General features: G+C 43.2%; 1 protein-coding gene across 1 annotated transcript in view; it reads left to right on the forward strand.

Annotated features, from left to right (window-relative positions):
- The window catches only part of TRERF1 (transcriptional regulating factor 1), a 635,163-nt gene that overhangs the window by 262,459 nt on the left and 351,401 nt on the right, over positions 1 to 21,303 (forward strand). The window contains exons 3-4 of the mRNA XM_086927823.1: positions 10,894 to 10,988; positions 13,618 to 15,263. Coding sequence (XP_086783949.1) covers positions 13,827 to 15,263 — 1,437 coding nt within the window. The 5' untranslated portion in view covers positions 10,894 to 10,988; positions 13,618 to 13,826. The remainder of the gene's footprint in view (positions 1 to 10,893; positions 10,989 to 13,617; positions 15,264 to 21,303) is intronic.

Here is a 21,303-nt window from a genome sequence, read left to right on the forward strand (position 1 = left end):
GGAATGCGACAGGTCTGGCGTGCTTCGCCTTCAAAAAGAACTGAAAGTAGAGGGACCTGCTATGCATTCTGGGATACTGGGAGAAGTTCTGGAAAGTTCTCTTAAAGGCACAGTATCCTATTTAAGCCACATAATGGCAGCCTATGGGGCTTGTCTGTCCCTATCTTCCTCTCTATCATTCCAGAGTCTTTGACTGGGGGAGGCAAGTTTCTCTATGGTAGAAACTGGCAGGCTGTGCTGTGTGTGGTGTTTTTTGGTGGAATTTCTAGTTGAAGTACTGGACAGTGTAGCCTGTGGATATAGGCTGCATTATTTGTCTTTAAATTCTCTCTTAAGTGTCTTTGCAGTTTCTGCATTATTTTGACAACTTAAGAGATTATTTTTGATTGCCGGGGTCCACGCACATGGGCGGGACTATTCACTAGATTATGACTATAACAGAGATACCCCTACTACAGAACTGGAGTTACAGGACAGAAACTACTCCTTACTTTGGGATGGCTTGCTGAAAAATAAAATAGTAATAAATAAACTTTACCACCTTTTTTTTGTACAGATCTGAGATTTGTGGGGCAACGCTCCTCTGTTCAAATGGAGAAGCTGCCTCTGGCCATGACCCTCAAAACGAATCTGAAGTGCCTTCCCCAATGCTGTCACAGGAGCCTAAAATCACAATTACTTTATTGTGGTACAGCTAGCTGTCAGTCAGCCAGTCACTGACCAAAAGCAGGGAGGCAGGCTGGGGGGGAGGACTGTGGAGGTACACCCGCTTGTGCCCTGCCATAGGATGGATGGTCTGAAAGTCGACCAGCCACCAAGATCCACAACTGTTAGGTATTTTTGACACCGTAAACAGGAAAATGCCACCAAAATGTTTATATTTGAGTCACAGGGTCATTAGCAGGTTTACCTTTGGCTGGCAATAAAAGAATAGCCTAGTGAGGGAATTTGGAGCAATGCTGCAGGGTACTTTGTAGATCAAGCTGAGTCTTTCATTCAGTGTGTTGTGTGCGTCTCTCTTAACAACCCCCTTGCTTGTATGCTGAATGCTGAATTGTTAGATGAATTGTCTATCAGGCCTCCATACAAAGCCTCAGGGGGATCACCTCCACTTGTGTTATACATGGGCAGCTGGGGATAGCCAACTTTTCCTCACATTCTAATCCATGGAGTGGCAGGGACTGGTGCTCCTTAGAAGATGTCACTCTCCTGTTGTCACAGGGTTACTACTTTCTCAGGAAGACTGTGCATTTAGGCAACGTAAGCTTCAAAACTATATGTGACTGAGGCCACTCATACCTTCAGAATGTTTACTTAATTCCTGGCTAGCTCCCTGCACCATCTGGGCCCCCTAAAATGACAGGGCACTGGATGATGTCTGCAACCTCACAATATGACAACCCTGACTCCCCAAGGAAATTTTTCTAAACAAGACTTACCCTTTTGTTAGTAGCTGAGACTTTCCCAAAGAGAGAGACACACAACAAATACTCAAACTGGCATTTCAAACCTTTAATGAAGCAATTGGATTCTTGCATAAAATACGGGCACAGCAAAGATTAATAGATAGAGCAAAACCATGTCACCAGCATTAAAAGATTTGTGAAAAGAATGAAGAGTTCAACCATTGTGCATTTGCTTTGGATTATATGAATACATATAACTGCACTCCTACCTAGCACTGCCTATCCTATAAAGCATAGGATGTGTGGGTCTGCCAGAATATCTTAGAATGGTCTAGCTCCCCATTTACCTGAGAGAATGTGTGTTCTGGCAGCCAGCCTGACGTAGAACAGGCCGCCGTCCTTCTCAGGATGCTAACAGGTTTCAGCTGGGCTAGAATTCCAGCATGGGGAGACCTCGACAATCCCATCGAAATGCTCCTCTCCCTAAACAAGGGTTTGATGCAGCTTATATATTAAACATAACCCATTCTCTCTATGCTGGGGTTCTGATCTGGCTGTCATTATTGATTCTACCCACTCAGGGCTGTCACCGAACAGACCACAACAAACAACAATATTTTGAGTAGTGAACTTTATCCTTGTACAGAATGTACCAAGGCCCGATAATGTGTCTACGAAGAAGTGTAAATGTAAGCAAATCATTTTCTAAGAACATTATCCCCCACAGGCGCACAAGTAAATGTGTGTTAAGTCATTGTTTAAAAGGATGTCTACTTTAAACGTGAACAGGTAAAATGGAGGTCTTTGCTGCCTGGTCCTATGTAACCTCATGACACTGTGCTTGGACTTCAAGCCTGTATAAGACTCCCTAAGACCCCTATGCCACCCAGTTTGCTACAGATGTGAAAGACAATAATGCGGTGTTACATGATTTTATTTCCTCTCTCACCAAGTTTTCTGGTTCTTGAATGCTCAGAGCCTGCTCCTGGTACCTATAATTGCTCTACCTTTTAAAGAGAACCTTCTTTTCATGCATCGTGGTAGGTTTTGTCCATTTGTCACATGCATCATTGAAATTAGCTACCTAGTTACTGATCTGTTGTTCGACCGGCCCTCAGTGCTTTCATGAGCAGTGCAGAAATGTATCTTTAAGCCGGACACCATTTCACCAGTTGCAAATGTCCAGTGGCTTGGATTCTGCCAGTAAGCCCTTCCCAATAACATTAATCCGTTATTCTCTTTCCGAGATTTTGTGTCCTGTGTGGCTAATGGTGGTATCCAAGTGGGTTCTATGTAGCAATCAGAATAGTTCACAGAAATTCTCGTAGTGTTCATTTACCTTAATAGCAGTTGCTAAATAGCATTTTAAGGGCCTTCACATCTGTACCTTCCACCCAGACAATCTCAGGTATTTTGGGATTTTAGTATAGTGCTTTCATAGATGGTTTAAAAGTCTTTTTCCCCTCGTGTTAAAGAAAATGGATTTTTAAATGGTAGTGGCCTCTGATTCTTTGTGGATAGTTACGGTTCCTTTCTACTCTTGACTGCTACATGGTATTTCACCGCCTTGAGAAAGTTATGCATTTCCTTATGAGGTCTTCTATCAATTTTCCGTTAATCAGAACATGAGTTTTACCTGACGTTTGCCTGAGTTCTTACTCCGATGCTGAGACGGTCCTCACAATGTAAATATTTGGACTGCTCGCTCTCTGTTTGAGTCATGTTTTATAGGAATAAGTTGCAGGTGAAGCAATATGTTCTGAAATATCAACGCTAGTAACCCCTCACCAACCTCACTCAACAATCCGATTATTTATTTTGTTTTTATGTTTTATAAATATATATATACATTTTATTTCCGTGCATTGCCTCTTCTACCTCCATTTACCTGTGGCTATTTTCTGATAACCCCAGTTGGAGAGGTACATTTGTCCTTCCTTTTTGTCAGATTTTACTGATGTCCTGGGTGTCTCTACTTAAGAATCACTGCCACCTCGCCCCATTTAATACTTCAGGCATAATCTGTGAAAAAAGTTGCTTAGACTAAACGGTTCTATTTCTTTGTCTTCATGTGCACTTTCGCCTGTGCTTGCAGCCCGCATACCTCACTCTGCAACAGGACCACAGCTTTTATGTGCTCTGCTGTTCTGGCCTTAGTCCATGGTTCTGTTTTACCGCAGCCTCTCCATCAGTCTTGCAGTGTCCTCCATTTCACAGTTTCCCAGACACGGAGGGGAAGCCTGATTGCTGTGTTACCTCAGAGGAGGATCTCTTGCTACCTTACTGCTACATACTCTGAAGTCATTTCACCTGGAGTCCATACTTGGAAAGGATGGCACGCCAACAGGCGACATGCAGACCCCAACAAATGTAGTAGGCACTGTGGATCTTATCAGTGCAGCCAGTTACGGTTCTGCCAGGCCCAGTACCTCCAACATTGTCTTTCAGTTGCTTAATGGCACTCTAGGGGCCAAATGTGATTTCAGAATGTCACCAAAGGTACTTCAATTGAATTCAACTATATATTTGAAAATGAATGAATATTATTTAGTTGTGTGTGTGTGTAATAAATGTACTTGTCCTTTTTTAAAGAAAAATCACTGACTGGACAGTCATTAATTGAGTGCTGTTATTGCCAGCAGCAAAAGGAGGTTACTAGCCCACACCACCTGCATTGAGTAGGCCTTAGACTGCTCTGCTTCGCTACCCTGAGAGAGTCAAGTGCTACAATGGGGTACTTGATTCTCAGCAAGGAGACAATGGTGAACTGATTACTTGAACGGGCCTCACATCCTGCACAGCTAATAACCAGTTTCTTACAGTCGCCAGTAGAGACAAGACGTAAAAATGGATCTAGAGAATATACAAAATACGACCAGAGGCACAGTCTTACGTTTATGTTTTTATGTCAATTTACAAATGCTATTTGTATTGCTTTGGACTATGTGTGTCAAATATTAAACTGTTTATAAATGTTGAGCCACCTGTTCAGAATTAATATCAACATTGCTTGATGTGACAAAAAGGTGCATATTTATTTTATACATGTAGGACTCAGTTATAGTATACATGTTCCTTTATTATTTGTCGCTGCACGAACATGGGTCATAGTTCTCTTGGAGCTTGGAGCCGTTCGAACTTGTAAGAAATTCCTTGATTTTAGCAGACGGATAATAAACAATTTCCTAGGCAAACAAAAATAACTTCAAAACATCACAAAATGTAGGGTATCTTGTCGAGACACATTATCACAGCTGCTCAGTTGCAAAGAGCCAGGTGGACTACAACCACCAGGAAAAGACTGTAAATAGTGCAACATATTACATCTGAATCTGGTTAACAAAATTGTATGTATCTGCTCTTTTACAATTAATAAGTAAGGTTCCATATACTGAGTCTTTTTTAACAGCAAATGTCCCTGTACTGAAGGATTCTTCAGTTCAGTCTGTCTCTATGTAACAAGTTCTGTTCCAGGAAATGGTCCCTCACCCATTTCAACTCCATATTAACCATAGTTTGGGGACTAGGAAATACATCTTCCCTTCCCCAGCTTTTAAAAGACTCCTTGATATATGCAATCCAGGGTATCCTAGCAGCATGATCAGGTAATAGACAATCCCTGAGGATCAGCCGAGTTTCCAGCCGGTAGCATTGAGGATTATCTCTATCACCCTTCTTAAATACACTGACTATTACTGAGTAGACCACGAGGGTAGTGAGCCCTCCCTCTCGGCTTCATTTAGGCGTCAAGGTTGGCCCACATATCTATAAACAAATCATGTGGAGTTCCATCAGACCCAGGGCCCTTATTTCTTGATAGAGCTAAGATACCCTGAATAATTTCATCTAATGTAAAGACAAGGTTGGAGTCCCCTGTCACAGGCCCTCCCACTGCGTCCTTTGCTGAATCAGGCATGAGTTATAGACCGTTTCAAAATGTTCTATCCATTGGTCCGCTAAAATATGATGGCTTAAAGCAGGTCTAGTACCATTTACAAAACCGGGCTTATTGATTACTTACCAGCAGAGGGAACTGTCTTTACTAGCACACGCTTGCATTAGATCTTCTCAAGCAGTATCTTTTAATACGGTTTTCCGTTTCTTCATTCCAGTTTGTATGCCTTTCAAGAGGTGGCAATACGTTCTGTACATCTTGGCACACATTTTAGATTCTCCTTCAAGTTTCATAGCGCCTTAGAGCAATTCTGGTCGGACAATTTTTGTTTCAAGTGACAGTGTTTACAGTGGGTACATTGAGTAAGGTGGATACCTTATGGGTGCTACTCGCATATGCGGCTAATATCACCCCATTTGAGGAACATAATAGTAATAATAATAATAAGGTATTTGTAAGCGCACAGCTACCTCGACTGGTGTGTCCCGGCGCTATATCGGACCGCAACAAAGCAGTGGTGGCGCAGATCTAGTCTTTATGACTAAATAGCCAGGTCTTCAAGCCCTTTCTAAATTCCTGTTCAGTGTGCATCCTACGTAGTTGAAAAGGCAAGTCGTTCCATCATTTAGTAGTTCCTCAAATGTCCTCCCCCATTCTCGCTTTAGCAAAACAGGGGCTGGAGAGGTAGCGTTTATGGTTGGATCCCATCGGGTTTAGTCTGCGCAATACAAATTGCTTAATAAATAAATAATAAATAAATAATCTCAGTGATCTGCCCTGCTGATAAGGGTGGAGTCTCTCCCTCAGATAGTTGGGGCCTCTACCCTGGTAGGTCCGAAACGCAAAAGTAAGGGCCTTGAATTCGATTCTTTTGGCCACCGGGAGCCAGTGGAGTTGTCTAAGGTGAGGGAAAATATGCTGACGGAAAGGGACCTTGCAAACCAATCTAGCAGCCGCATTTTGTTCTATCTGCAGCCTACGGATCAAGCCGCTAGGCATGCTCATGTAGAGTCTGTTAGCATAGTCAAGATGAGAGGTGACTAAGGCATGGACTACACTTTTACGTGTTATCTCTGGCAAGAAGTCAATGAATTTTCGAATTGCTTTTATCTTGCCAAAGCAGGTCGCAGATACGTGCTGAACATGGGATAAGTCATTGTCTCATCTGACTTCAAGATTCTTAACCGAGTCCATAGGTGCAGTGCAGTAGCAGGTCCCAGTTCGGTCAGCCACCACAGGGGCGACGGGGTGGGACTGCTTGGTTCAAGAACAGAACCTCCGTCTTATCTGCATTGAACTAAAAAAAATTACTGTTCATCCAGACGGAAATGCTTTTTAAACAATATCTGAAGGAGTCAAAGACTGGTGCTGATATCCCACTGAAGGCAAACATCAGTTGGGTATCATTCACATAGGATATCAATTTGATCCCGTTATTAGCAATGAGCTCGGCCAGTGGTGTCAAATAGATATTAAAAAGCAGTGGACTCAGGGCCGAGCCCTGAGGCACCCCCCATCCTAACGGTTTTGCGGGAGAGGTAAAGGGGTGGAGAAAGACTTGTTGTTCTCGGTCATGAAGGTAGGATGCGGTCCAGTTCAGCGCCATCCCCGAATCCTAATTTACTTAAGACGATCAAGCAAAATGGAATGAGTCACCGTGTCAAACGCCGCTGACAGGTCGAGGAGTACCAACATGGCCGCCCAGCAAAGGGAATCCGTCATCTCCCTCAATGCAGATTCAGTGCTGTAGCCGAGGCGGAAGTCAGACTGGGAGTCATGCAGTAGCCCGTTGGCATCAATGAAGGCAGTCAGCTGCTGATGTGCGAATTTCTCTAGGACTATTGCGGGGGCCGAGAGCAGAGAAATTGGCCTGAAATTACTGGTGACTTCGGGGTCAGTGTTAGGTTTTTTCAATATAGGAAGAAGAAACGCCTGTTTCCAGGCAGGTGGAAAAACCCCTAGTCTGAGTCAGGAATTCCAGATGGCATTGAGGGGTGGATTAAGCCACTCTACCAGCAAGCTGAATTGTTTAGATGGCCAGGGATCACCAGGTGACCCGGATTTGCATTTCTGAAGTTCAACCAGGGAAGCATCCATCGAGATCATGGCAAACTCAGAAAACACCAGCTGGTTCTGGCTGTGGTCACAAGAGACGTCCACCCCTTCAGGGAGGTGTGTTGCCGGGAGCGAGGCATAGATCTGAGAGATTTTTTCCTCAAAGAAATTCAACAGACTTTTGCACATCTCCAATGACTGGATAGTAGGGTGTGAAAGTGCTGAGGGGTTGGTAAAAGATTTCACGATCTTAAAAACTTCCCTAGAGGAGTTTGTAGCACCGGAAATGCGGTCGTCCAGGAAATCTCTTCTCTTAATAATGAGTTTGTGGTATTCTTTCAGCACCGCTCGATAACCAATTTTATCCTCCGTAGTATATGAGTTTTTCCACTTACGCTCCAGTCTTTTACAGTCACTTTTTTTGGCTCTAATGTCCTCGGAGAACCAAGGAACGGAAGGGGTTGCTCTTGAAGAGCTAATAGGCCTCAGTGGCGCGATTTTATCCAGGGCCTTCCTGAACCAGGCATTCAAGTTTACAATGCTGTCATCCAGGTTATTTGAGAGGAGGGGCTCGGAGTCCTTAAGAAGTGGAGTTAGGGACTCAGGAGAGACCCTACTCCAGTTCCTGCTCAATTCCTTCAGTAGAGAGGTGACCTAACTTTCAGGAGTAACTGGAAAGGGACCGGAAAGTGATCCGACCAAATCGCTGGAGAGGAAGTATTCACTATTACCTCCTGTAGATTAGAGCAGATGAGGTCCAGTATATGGCCAGCTTTATACGTAGGAGAAGTGACCAATTGGATCAGGTTAAGACCAGCAAGAAACAAAATAAATTTGCATCATGAGAGCAGGAGGGATCGTCGACATTCAAGTTAAGATCACCCAGGACTGTAAAGTTAGAATAACAGGTGCAAGCCTGGGCGATATAGTCAGCCAAAGTGGGGGAGGAGCTATGGATGCAGTCCGGGGGTCTGTAGAGAAGAAGCCCCGCAAAAGAGGAAGAGGGGGAAAGTTTAATGCAGAATGGAAGTCCTTCAATACTGCCTATCCGTCCAAAATTGGAGATTGACGTGTCCCAGGTGTCTTTGTGGATAATCACCAGACCACCCCACTGTCTGTTATTTTGCCTATTCCCACAGACTACACCCTAGCCCTGGGGAATATCTAAGGCCACAGCTGGGTTAGAGTCTTCGCGCAACCAAGTCTCCGTCAGGAACATAAGGTACTAGAGATTGGTGAATGTCAAGGGCGCATTTTGGCAGCTATCTAAAGTTAATGAGACAGGCTTTTAAGCCAGGGGGGCTGCAGTGCTTAGGAGGGGTCAAGTGCGATTCCTTATTCTGCCAAGAAGCGCTGCTAGGGTTAAGGAAAAAGTTGCAACAGGGGCAAGAATAAGACCCATCTGGGTCTCCGGATAATGTGCATACCTGGTCCAAGCAGGTAGAGGATCTAAGAACTAGGAGATCATCTCGATCCCAGTCTAGCAAGCAGGCAGCAGAAGTTTGGGCAGCATAACTGGCCCATGACTACAGTCTGGACGGGGACAGGCGCAGATGGGCTTGCATTTGGCTCGCCGGCGCGCCTGCTACGCGACGGCACCATTGGCCCTGAAATAGTCAGGAGACCAGAGTCTGTGGAGGGAGACTAGAGCGTCTCACCACCAAGATGGCGGCCCATAATGGCACACCGAAAGTGAGTGGAAGAGGGGAGAACCACCTCCCAGGAAAAGAAACTCCCTCCACTCAAACTGAAGGCTATCTGCTGCGGTGGACCGGGGAGTGAGGAAAGAGGCAATAAGTCAAACAATAAGTCCAGACATGTCAAGAGCTCTGGACTACAACTAGCAAAAAAAAAAGACCTTTTAAAGATTTTAACCTCCAACTGTGACCACCTCAATCACCTACCCTGATTTGTTGGAGAAAGCCTCCCCTGTGGTACTGGTAAATTCCTAGTACAACAACTTAACCCACTCAACGCTAAGAAGAGAGGGTTAGGATCACTAAACGCATTACACACTATACTAAAATTACAAATCAGTTTATAAAGTGGTGCTGAAATAAAAATGAAATCAAGTATTGATGCACAGCTACTACGTTTAAAAGTAGGCAATATGCAAGGATTTACCGAATTAACCAATTTCTTCATAGTAAAGATAAGGTAATAAATATTTAAAATTGCATTAAGTTCCGGGCGATCCCTCCTATGGATCACATGTAGCACCTGTTCCATGATAGCAATAAGAAATCTTGGGGTCACTACCCGGCGTGTCACCAAGGGGCCCGCAGATAAGCAGATAATAAGGGCAAAGGGGATTCAGAATGGACAAGTCAGTCACCAGAGTCCAAATTGCTCAAGGGAGCATATCTGTTGGCAGTCCCCAGAACTGGTGGCATAGGTGATGCGGGAGTCGATTTGTGACGAGAGCTTAGCTGGGGATACACAAATGTCCAAGAGGCAGAACATATTGCTTCGGGTTTGTAAAAGAAACCAAGAGGGAAAGCAAAATTATAGAAGGTCTGCCAGTTCTAAATGAGATCAGGGTGAAATAAACTCGTGCTACAATGGTGGGCCTAATAAAATCCTCACTCATCACTGTTATAATATGTACCCTATAAAGTTCGCCGCCTTACACTGCGAGACTGCTGATTCCCCTCCATACTCGGAGGACAGGAGTGAACTTTTTATTTCCATTGTATTGACCCAGATACGGCTTGAGTTTCATTTCTTCGCTATCCACTTTAAAGGACTGGGCTTTTGAGCCATGTACATATGAGACGACCTGGAGAATACTTTATATCGATTTAAGAGTGGATGTAGTTAATGGACGGAGGCAATTCCCTCTTGTTTTGATTAAACACCTTCCTCTTCTACTTACATGCCCTGACAAAGTCTTTCGGTCATCACGACCAAGACGAAACACGTGTTGGCAGTGGTTATAAAATTCTTTTCTGGTGAAGATTGGACTCAATGGAAAATGAAAATAAATGAAGATGAAATGAAGACACTTTGAATCCTTGGATTTGATATTTGTTTCTTGATACTTATGAACTCTTAGCTCAGGATAAATTGTGTGTTTTATAACATTACAGCTGTGACATTTGTCACATTGTTTGATTCTGGTGGGGTGACCAGGACCTTATCCTTTGAGCTAACTAGATATTGCATCATATTACTAATATTTCCTCCCAGCGCAATTTATCCTCACTCACCTGCTCGCTTGTTTTGTAACCTATAAAGTTCCAGTCAAAGCAGGTGCAGAGACAAAATGCCTGAGCAAGCTCACTTTACGGACATGCAGCTGACCATGAAGAATTATCTTCTTTCAGGGTCAAGTCTGTTATCTAAGTTTCTGTTCACAGGTTGTGATCATGTTCAAGGAGGCACCAATTCCACTCCACATGCACATAATAATCTTAATGCCCTGTTCCTGTTTGTAGTTTATTTAGTGATTTACTCGCCTGTGCTGTAGCAACATTTGAATGTGACATGCATCATTTGATTGTTTTTTAAGTGATCAACTGTGTCTTTTGTGTGCAGATCCATATTTCCAAGAAAAGAGGCTACAAAAATGTGGGAGTCATAATGTACTACACCAGAAGGAATGGCAACACCTAATCCTTCCGGAAATCCAGGTAGAACAAAAATTTCCTTTCAAAGTTTGTAATTTATCATTTTTTTATAACAGCCTTTTAAAGGATTGTTTGGAAAATGTTATGCAAAGCTACCTTTTCCAGGGTCATAGATTTTGTTATTGTTTCAAGGATGACTTATTGTTTTTTCGCTAATCCAAATACAGGTTTGTCACAATATCTTATACAGAAACATCGTCTGACATCATTATCATGACTATCGTATTTTAATTATCGCTTACAAATATATTGCTCACTTGCTCTAGATTTACTGTCAGTAACACCAAAGATTGATATTTTTGTAGGCAATATTTAGAACACAATAGGACTGTGGTCTGGTAGTGTTGGCCGATATTCTGGTACCCCACCAAAATACAATTACTTCTGTATAGATTTGTGGATGAAATGTTTGTATCAGAAAAGAACAATGCATAGCAAAAAGGTCTTCTGGTTAATTGCCTGAATAAATACTTGTAAACACCGACACAAACTGAACTTTGCAGGTATTCATAGTGAAAGTGAAGCAAAGAGAACTGCTCCTGTAAAAATCAGGAGTTATTCTGCTGGCTAGGGTGGAGAAGAGAAGAGAAAAATCCCGCGTTTTAGGAGTGCGGAAAAACAATTATTCCCTGTCAAAAAAAAAGTTACATGTACAGATACATATTCTGCTACAGTTATACCCTTAATACCTGAAGAGAGTGCAACATGTTCATGTCTTCTTCATCATACGCTAGACCAGCGAGTGTGGCTGGATAACCCGAACCAGAAAAGATGCTCCCATATCCATAAGTCGGTCAGTCTACTACAACATCGGACCCCTGTGAACAGTAAATAAGGCATCAGCTGTCTCCCAGATATGTCATCTGTGTTGGTCTTACATGCTTATGATACACCTAGCAGTCTAAGTAGTGGACCACCATTGTGCCATTTCCTGCTGAATATTGATTGCTTCACTTACTTAGAAAATATCTAAGTTTAGCGTTGAATGAAAGTTATTCATCTGCTTGGTACCTTCCTCCTATAAGAGTGGACGTTCATTGGTAGCTTGTTTGAACATGACCAAATGGTGTGTTTATTCAGCTTGTGTTCATTTTGAACATGTTACACAGCAATACGACAAACATTAATGTCAGTTATAACAAGAAACAGAAAAACCCACCCAACTCCTTCCACCTGCCTACCTTCTCACCTTCTGGCCGTCGGCAAAACTCATCCGCAAACAGCAATTTCCCCTCTAGTGCCCCTTCTCTTCTGGCTTGCCCAAAGTACCAGAGCACAGTTACATCACGCTCCTGGGTTCCTTCAACTATCCATAGGGCCTGTAATCACTTGGGGCATTTGAGCTCAATGAATTCTCTGGCCACATAACTCATTTGGCAGCCCCAGATCTTCTCCTTGCCTCGGGTGCCAGTTTCCCCATACCCAGCAGGATCATATCTGCAGCCATCAGGAGTCCAAGGTTGGCACTGTTGCCTTTCCCCCAACATCAGTAGTTTTCCCTGCTTTGATGCAAAGTTTACTTTTGCTGTGGGCCTGCCTTTTTATGGATAATAGGTAGATTCCCTATTATGGGCATTGTAATAGGGTCACAATTGCTCTTCTTGCTCCAGAAATCTACCATTTGACGGCAAGACCATAATATGCAAGATATGTTGGTGCTAATCCGCAGACTCTCCATAACTTGTCTCTTCTAGCTAAGTCCTTCAAATGCAGTTGTGCCATCTTGAAATGCCATATGTATACTTTTTTGAACATGGATTCTCTGCCCTTAGCGTGTCTGGCATTATTTGTGTTTCTAATGATTATATCCTACCTTGTCTAATTCAGCGCCCAAATTGCATTCCCAGGCAATTCTGTGCCAGACTGCCGGGCAATTATATACCAAACTCACATTCCCCTTGGTCTCGTAGGCATTTCTACATTGGAGTAAGGTTCCTAGCTTCCGCCACAAACTGGATTTTGTTGTACGTTTAGTAATACCACAATTGCTGTTCCCAAGCCTACATGCAGAGACCTCTGTATTTTTTGTATGTGGGGGTCTTTGTACCAGTTGCGGAAGTCTTCACACACGTAGGTATATTGTTTAGTAGTGAATGTGGGAGGACTCAGGGGTAGTGACTGGAAAATGAGAAATATTCACTACTGAATTGAACCTATGTTGAAGCCCACCATCGCAAACAAAGCCACCCTCTTGTGCTATACTTGTGCTCAAGAAGTTACAGAATAATAGTGCAAATAAATACAAAGGTCTCTAATAAATTAATTAGGTAAAAGGAAGGAAATTTATATTTTATTGTCCCCTTTTTTAACTGGATATGAGCTTGTCTCTACTTTCTGGAGCTGGAGCAGACAACAGTTCCAGGACTCCTCTCCTCAATTGACAACTCATCCAATAATTAAACATGCCCCTTTATGATTGGCAGACTAATGTCTTAGGTGGGGTCTCTTTATGTGCTGTTGGTTTTACGGAGACTTGCCACTTTTAAGCAACTTCTTCCTAAAAATATGTGTTTGAGAATTACTCATAACATAATGAAACTTGTGAATCAGTTAAATAGACGTTGTTTGGATAAAAATATGTAGGACGATATAGAATGCAATGATTACATCTATTTATATTTTGTGTTGGCAGGTGGATGGAGTATACTTGAGAAGGCTTAATTTTTGCATCAAGGTTCCCCCTCCCGTTTTGAAGATGTGAAACGCCAGATTCATGCGAAAAGTACCAGCCTGCAGAAAGAAGTAATATTCCTGCAAATAGACATGTTCCTTATCTAATACATACACGCTATTCCTCAGGAATTTCTTTTGTAAGGGTACGCCAAAGAAAAGGAGGCAGTTATGGAGGACCAACAAATATATAGGACCAATCACACAAATAACGATTATGATACGCTCTACTACCAACAGCAGCAGCCCGATGTAAGCGGAAATTTAAATCACAGCTACGGGACTCCAAGTGCAAGCTCATCCCAATCTTCTCCTGTGTCTCCTCATTTTCCTCAGGATTCAAGGGATAGCTCAACATTGAGTGCAAGTTCAAAAAGCCTAGGGCTGGGAGACTCCTCTACACAAACAACCTGGCTGCAATCAGGTGTCGGTGATGTTCAGATGCGGAACAACCTAACGGACCAAAGCAGACAAAATTTGTTATGGAGTTCTACTGGGCAGAGCCAATCTGATGGCTTTCACTGTTCATATCCTTCTCAAGATAATGAAGCCAGTTCGCAAAAAATGAGCAGTGGAGTCCTTCACAAATTAGACTCTTTCACACAAGTATTTTCTACCCAGAATTTACGAATTCAAGCAAACAGCGTAAGTCAAGGCCATAATAGTCAGTCATCCCTTTTGGACATTGCCAGTGACAGTGCTCTTAGACAATTGCTGTCACAGAAACCTGTCACTGAGCAGCCATCAACTCATCTGAATGTGCAAAGATACCAACAAGTGCCACAGCATATTCAGCAGAGTTTTGCGAATGCTCAACAAAATCATCTCATGGCACCTCACAATCAGCAGCAGGACTTGTATTACAATTACCCACAACAGTTGTCTCAAGTGCAGCCTCAGTCTACACTTCAACAGGGACATCACCAGGTACAACAAATACAGGGGCAGCATATGTTACCTCAGCAGGTGCAACAGCCTCAATATTATTTTCAGCCACGCCCACAAGGGCAACAGTATCACTCTCTGCAAGAGCTGCAGCAGCAAGCCCTACATCAACAACAACAAAGACAGTGCCCTGTACAAATCTCACAGTATTACCAAACACAGACAGTTATGCAGCAAATCCATCAAGTGGTCCAGCTGCAGCAGCAGCAACAGCAGCAACAACAGCAACAACAGCATATGCATCTGCAACCATCATCATATCATAGGGATCTGAACCCAAATATTGCACAAGAGACTCACCAGAGACTCCCAAGTGGCTCTAATGATCAAGTGAACCCTATACAACTTATACAGTTGGGAGCAGCACCTCAGTATCTTTACCAAAATCCACAGCAACAGTTAAAGCATTATTACCAAGAGAGTTCAAGGCAGCATCAGCAACCTCAACAAGATGTCACTGTAAAGAAACAGCAATGTCATGAAACTGGATCTCACCTTCTCATGGGTTCGCACACAAACCTCTCTACGTCAGACCTAACGGAGCAGCACATGGGGCAGCATTGCACTAATTTGGTAAATCAGCCTCTTCCTTCACGCCCTGTTACTCCCATCCTCAGTAGCAGAGGGACGCAGCAGCAGTCTCCAAACACCACATGGCCTCAGGTACAGTTTGTGGGTAAATAAGCCTTGTAATCAATAGAATGAAATGATGAATTTACTCTACCTGTTGAGTGACATGTGATGTATAAAAAAGCTCACTTCATTAATAGTATTGGCTAGCAGACACAAAGTCCTACTGATACATGCAAGTCAGACACATGCTAGGTTCTCACATCACTAGGGCACTGCCAAAACATGGTTGTTCATCACTGGCGGGTAGAGTGCTCTTTGAACCCCCTTTAGATAACATTTTTAATCTACATAAAATAGTCATCACTGAAAATGGTGGAGACCGTTGGTTGTTGATGCACAAGAGGTTTCAACCAAAGGGGCAGCATCTCCCATGATTTTGGATACAACAAGGTGTTCTACTTGTTCAAATATCCTGCATTATTGTTATTTTACAATAGCAAGAGGGCAGTGGACTATTGTAAAATAAGATCACTGTGAAATGTGACCTGCTGCGTGTTCCTTGTGAAATTCATTATGAGAATGTGTGGTGACACAGTTTTGAACTCAAAAATGTTAATAAACAGATTAAAAAATCAAATGCTAATAAATGAGCCATTACAATTAGTGGGGAATGCCCTGCTTTGATGCATACTGAATATCTTAGGATAGAAAACATGTAATGAGCCTTCAGATGTCTTCAGTAAACCCAGTATTCTGTACAATCCTTTTAAGTCTAATTCATTGTGTGTTATAGCTCGGGTGTGTGCTGTTGCAAAACCAACTTTTAAGGTATCCTGTGGTCCTATTCAGCATCCGTGATCAGAAATAAGTCAAAAGGAATACATTGTAAATTGATGTTATTCTGAGTATCAACTGCTGAACTGTTCTTATTTCAAACCATGGGGATCTTATTCGCTTGCAATGCTGTGCTATGCGTTGATAGTCTCCCACACTAAGAGGCCCGCAATCTGACAACAGGGTTGATCAGTGGATTACCAGTGGGATTAGAGTTAGCAATTTTGCGAAACTCAGGTTGCCTCCGTAAATATTTCATATCTTGGAATAAAGCCAGGAGAGTGTGTATCTTTATTCAGGTCTGCTCTATAACCGCATTAGTGTGGAATCCAAAGTTTAATTGCTCTAGAGTAGGCTAATGAGGCAAGCAGATTGTCCAGGCGCCCGCTTACAAGGCGCTTTATTTGCCTTTCTTAAATGGAGGGAAGCTTAAGGTAGAACCTGGATATTTTATTATTTTACAATTGTGCAACCTCCGGCAAAAAGGAGGTGTAAGTTTTATTTGTTTTTTTTGTATTGCTAATCCAGTTGCCTTATTTTTTTATAGACTGTTTTGTGTGATTTATTAAATAAATGTGAAATTAGCTCACTTCTGTTGAAGGTTTGAAGGATAATGAAAAACTTCCTAGCTATCGTAATGTAAAGTTTCTATTATATTCAGGACATTGAGGCGAGGGTTACACTGTTTTTCTTTGCTTTATCGTTATACAGCAGCCATATTTCATCACTTTTATAACCAAAAGAAAAAGCGAAACTATCTTTCCCATGAACATCAGGGAAAAATTGTATCCAACAAGTCCATCTCATCACACAGTCACAAAGTAGGTTGTGTTATATAGTCTTTCTGCCTTGCCTTTTTCCCTCTTTCTTCCTGTGACGTTCAGCACCTTATCCTTGTCTGTCACTCCTGTTTGGACAATTCACTTCTGTAAACAGAGTACATCATTTAATTAAAGAACTAGTCTTACAAGTTCATTCATTGACACAAATCCAAGTATTAAAGATCACGACATTCATGGGGGCGTGGCTTGGACGGCAGCGGCAATGGCTGCCTGAACGCATCGCTCGGCACACAGGAGAGCGATCGAGTCCAATTTCGGGAGACGAATTGGCGTATTTCACGACGGAAAGGCCGGGCTTCACCTCACCTCAGCTCATCATGTAGATCAAGACGGTGCTAAATTTCAGGCACTGACACCAAGGAGACGCTGACTCTGACACAGATATCGGAGACCCATGTACCCTAACATGCTGCCCCAAGATGGCGGGGACATGCGTTGAGAAATGAAGCCCTAATTTCTACACGGATGTCCTCCCCTTGCCTGAATAGGCTGAGTTTCACCAGCACAAGCCCATCATCCCAAAGGTGGGTGTCCCAAGTCCGCGACGAACGTCCGTGGATTTACTTAGACCCAGGTGCCGAGATGCCTGACCTAACAATGGCGGCGGACATGCAATATCGGTTAGACAGTACCAGCGGCTACGTAACCATCACTGCTGTTACCTATGTCTCTAGAAAGAAAAAGCTTTTGACCGGGTGGGGTGGAGCTTCTTGTGGGGTATTTTGGCAGGGAGAGGCTTTGGACCGAATGTCATCCGGGCTATTAAGGCTATGTATATGGATCCAGTGGCAAGAATTACGGTTATGGGGGAGAAGTCAGATAAGTAGAGGGACGCGGCAGGGCTGTCCCTGCTCCCCCATACTTTTCGCTCTGTACATAGACCCTCTTATTCAGAACATTTTAGAGTGCCCTAGAATTTCTCCAGTGATTTATAATGGCTATGAAAATAAGATTCTAGCCTACGCTGATGATCTGGCGGTTATCACAACAAATCCGCAGCAGGCACTTCCGGAGTTGGTACAGATGGCTAAAGTTTTCGGTCAAGGCTCTGGATATCTTTTAAATGAATCTAAAACCCAGATAATTTGCTCTAAGAATATACAGAGATCTGACTCAAGATATGTTGATTCCGCTATATATTTAGGGGTAAAGATCAATACTTCAGTGGGTAAGATAGTGGAAGAGAACTACCCCCCCCTAATTAAATCTATAGAGACCGAATTGAAAAGGATGGATGTTCTCCATCTTTCTCTGGTTGGGAGGGTAAATGTGTAAAAAATTGTGATGTTTCCCAGAGTGTTGTACTTATTTAGAGCCATTCCCCTATACATTGAAGAGAAAAATCTGAAGCAACTCGAGTCTGTCTTTATTAGGTTCATATGGCGGTATGGCAAGGTTAGACGATCGACGAGCCTTATGTCCCTGCTGAGGGAAAGGGGTTGGATGGCACTCCCCAACTTGAGACTGTATCACTGGTCTTGTCTCCTGATCCAGATGTCAATTTTTGTTCAATGTGATACTGGCTCGATTAATCCAGACAGCCAGGGGCCCCCTCCAATTTTCAAACTGCTGCGGGGGGGGGGAGAAGCAACGGGTCTCCTGCAGTCGGAATTGGAATACAGGTTCCATAAGAAGACACTATTTAAGACCCTGTTGGGGGCATGGCAGGTCTGGAAAACAATCTTAAAATTCTTTCATGTCCCTAAAATTAACCCTTCTCTTCTTCTGGAAAATTCAAGTCTTTTTCCTCAGTTAAGAAACGATAAGAATCTACAAATATGGAAGGGTTTGGGGGTTAAGTCTATCGGAGACCTAATGGTAGGAGACAAGATAATTGGGTTTGAGGACATGCAAAGGAGGTACGGCCTTCCTGTAAATCAGTGGCTTATTTATGGCCAAATCTCTCGCATCATACAGGCTTATAGGCCAAGACTTAAGCCCCTTGTAGATTTCCCTGTGGTTGAGGTCATGGGAAGAGGATGCAGGAAGATAAAAGAGGTTTATAATCTCCCGGTTTCTAGAATACAGGACGATGTAGGAAAAGTAGAAAGTGACTGGGCAATTAAACTGGGAAACCCGGATGTTGATCTGGATCTAGCATTATTGTTAAATAATATAATAAGATATTTCGGGCTTCGAATTTACGGGCTCAGCATTTTAAAACGGTTTTTAATCTGTATCATACACCGGCCAAATTATTTGCTTGGGGTGTCAGGAACGATGATCGCTGTCCGAGATGTAATAAGGGGCAAGCAGATTTATTACATATGTTCTTTACTTGTGAGCGGCTGGTCCCTGTTCTGGATGCAGTAACAACATTTTGGGAGGGGCTGCTAGGTCATAAGATCTATCTATCTCCAACATTGATGTTATTTGGCTCAGATTCTAAACTGGTTTTAACAGAGGATGAGGCCGCTTTGGTTTTTATGTCGGTTGCTGTGCTCAGAGTCTTGATCTCGGCCGGATGGAAGGATGTTACAGCCCCCTCTTTTCAGATGTGGATCTCTAGATTTTTAGGTATTTATAATATTGAGTCTTGTCTCTATGAACTTAAAGGTGCTAAAAGAAGAGAAGATGGTAAGACGACTATGGGCCCCGGTTAAGAATTGGCTGGAGGACAGAATAAGAACTTGATATGTACTGTATTGTTATATTTATTGGTAGATCTTCTGTATTTTTTATCCCCACGTCATGTAATGTGTTCTTAGCTGTTTATATTTGAGTGATCATTTAATTGTATCAGATGTTCTTATACCTTGCTTGTGATTAATTAACTGTTTTGTCAAATGCACCATGAACTTTAATAAAAATAAAAAAAAAGGAAGTGGTCAATGCAATTTGGCAATATGAGTTCTGCTTCCGACCCCTTGCCCGGCATCTGAGTAGTGAGGAGCAACCAGGCAAGAGTATACACAGTGCTGTGAACACACGCTTCACCTCCAAAATGGCGGCGCCATTGGGCTCGCGTTGAGCAATTGAAACATCACCATTTGCACGTACCTCTTGGGAAGCGATGGCAGCAGGTATTGAACCTGTTTGGAGTATGGTCTGCTCCTAAACCCTTGCCGACATATGAGAGTTGCAGTAGTGCGGACATACGGAGGTGCTGAGTACTCTGGTAAGCGGCCACACAGCAATGCATGCTTCACCCTTAAAATGGCGGAGCGACAGAGCTTACACTGATCTGTCCCTCCAATGCTGCAGCCCAACTATACCCTCGCGCCACCCTGCCTAAACGTTCGCTAACGCCAGTCAGCCTCACATGGTGGGTGCTGCGGGAGTAATTCCTCCACTGCCTCCAGTGAACCAGCCCACGTACAATCCAGCCTTTCCTTGCGGCCACTACCTTTCAGCCACAGCGTGATCTGCACTCCTTGGAACCCGGCACTGGTACCTCTCTTTGACTTTCTTCGTCCCTGCAGCATAGCGCAGCAGATCTCATAGCATCGCAGCGCGCAACCACTCGTGCTGCTGCAGCCCTACGATCTCCACCTTTACATGGTGTTTGCCTGTGAACTGTGCTGGTATATTGTTTGTCTCCTACTCCTGTATTGGTGGTCACTGCTCTACAACAGCTACTCTGTCAGTGCAGGCAACTCGAACCGGTCACTGGACTGTACCCTGCACTAAGTTCCGATCTATAGGGTGCTTACCAAGCTTACATAGCCCACAACAAGTCTACACACCAGGTCATCATGATGAGGACCCCATTCATGTGGTAAACATATATGGGTCTAACAATGACGACCCTGACTTTTGGAAATCTGTCTCAACCTCCATTGAGGATATTCCTCAAGATGAACTCATGATAGTAGGCGGTGACTTCAATCTCCCGTTAGACCCCCTATTAGATCGTCAATCCAAATGCACATACCAATCTTCCCGCTCTCATCAGACACTCAAACGTATCTGCTCCAGATTTAACTTAAGAGATTCCTGGCGCCTACAACACCCTGATGGGAGAGATTACACATTTTACTCGGCACCGCATAACTCTTACTCTAGAATTGACTACATCCTAATATCTAGCTCTTTCAGACATCTTATAGAAGAAACGGACATAGCACCCAAACTAGTTTCTGACCATTCCTGCATCAGCACTAAGCTTGCAGGTTCACATTCTATCCTACCCCCGAAGCGCTGGAGCTGTAATGAAGACATACTTTCAGATCCAGAGAACAAACGGCAAATATAGAACGCTATTCGAGAATACATTGCACTGAATGATCTCCCAGATACGAACACCTCTGCCGTATGGGATGCACTCAAAGCCACAATTAGGGGCACCATTATAGGTATTGAAGCACAGACCAACAAAAAATTGAACTTAGAACTTGAAGCACTTGAGAAAGATATCAAATCACTAGAAATTTCCCACTCAGCTAATTTGGACAACAATTCTGCTCTGGACCAGCTTGTAAAAGAGAAATACGAATACAACACAATTGTGAGCA

Source organism: Lissotriton vulgaris, chromosome 6, assembly GCF_964263255.1.
Source record: "Lissotriton vulgaris chromosome 6, aLisVul1.2, whole genome shotgun sequence".
Classification (NCBI taxonomy): Eukaryota; Metazoa; Chordata; class Amphibia; order Caudata; family Salamandridae; genus Lissotriton; species Lissotriton vulgaris.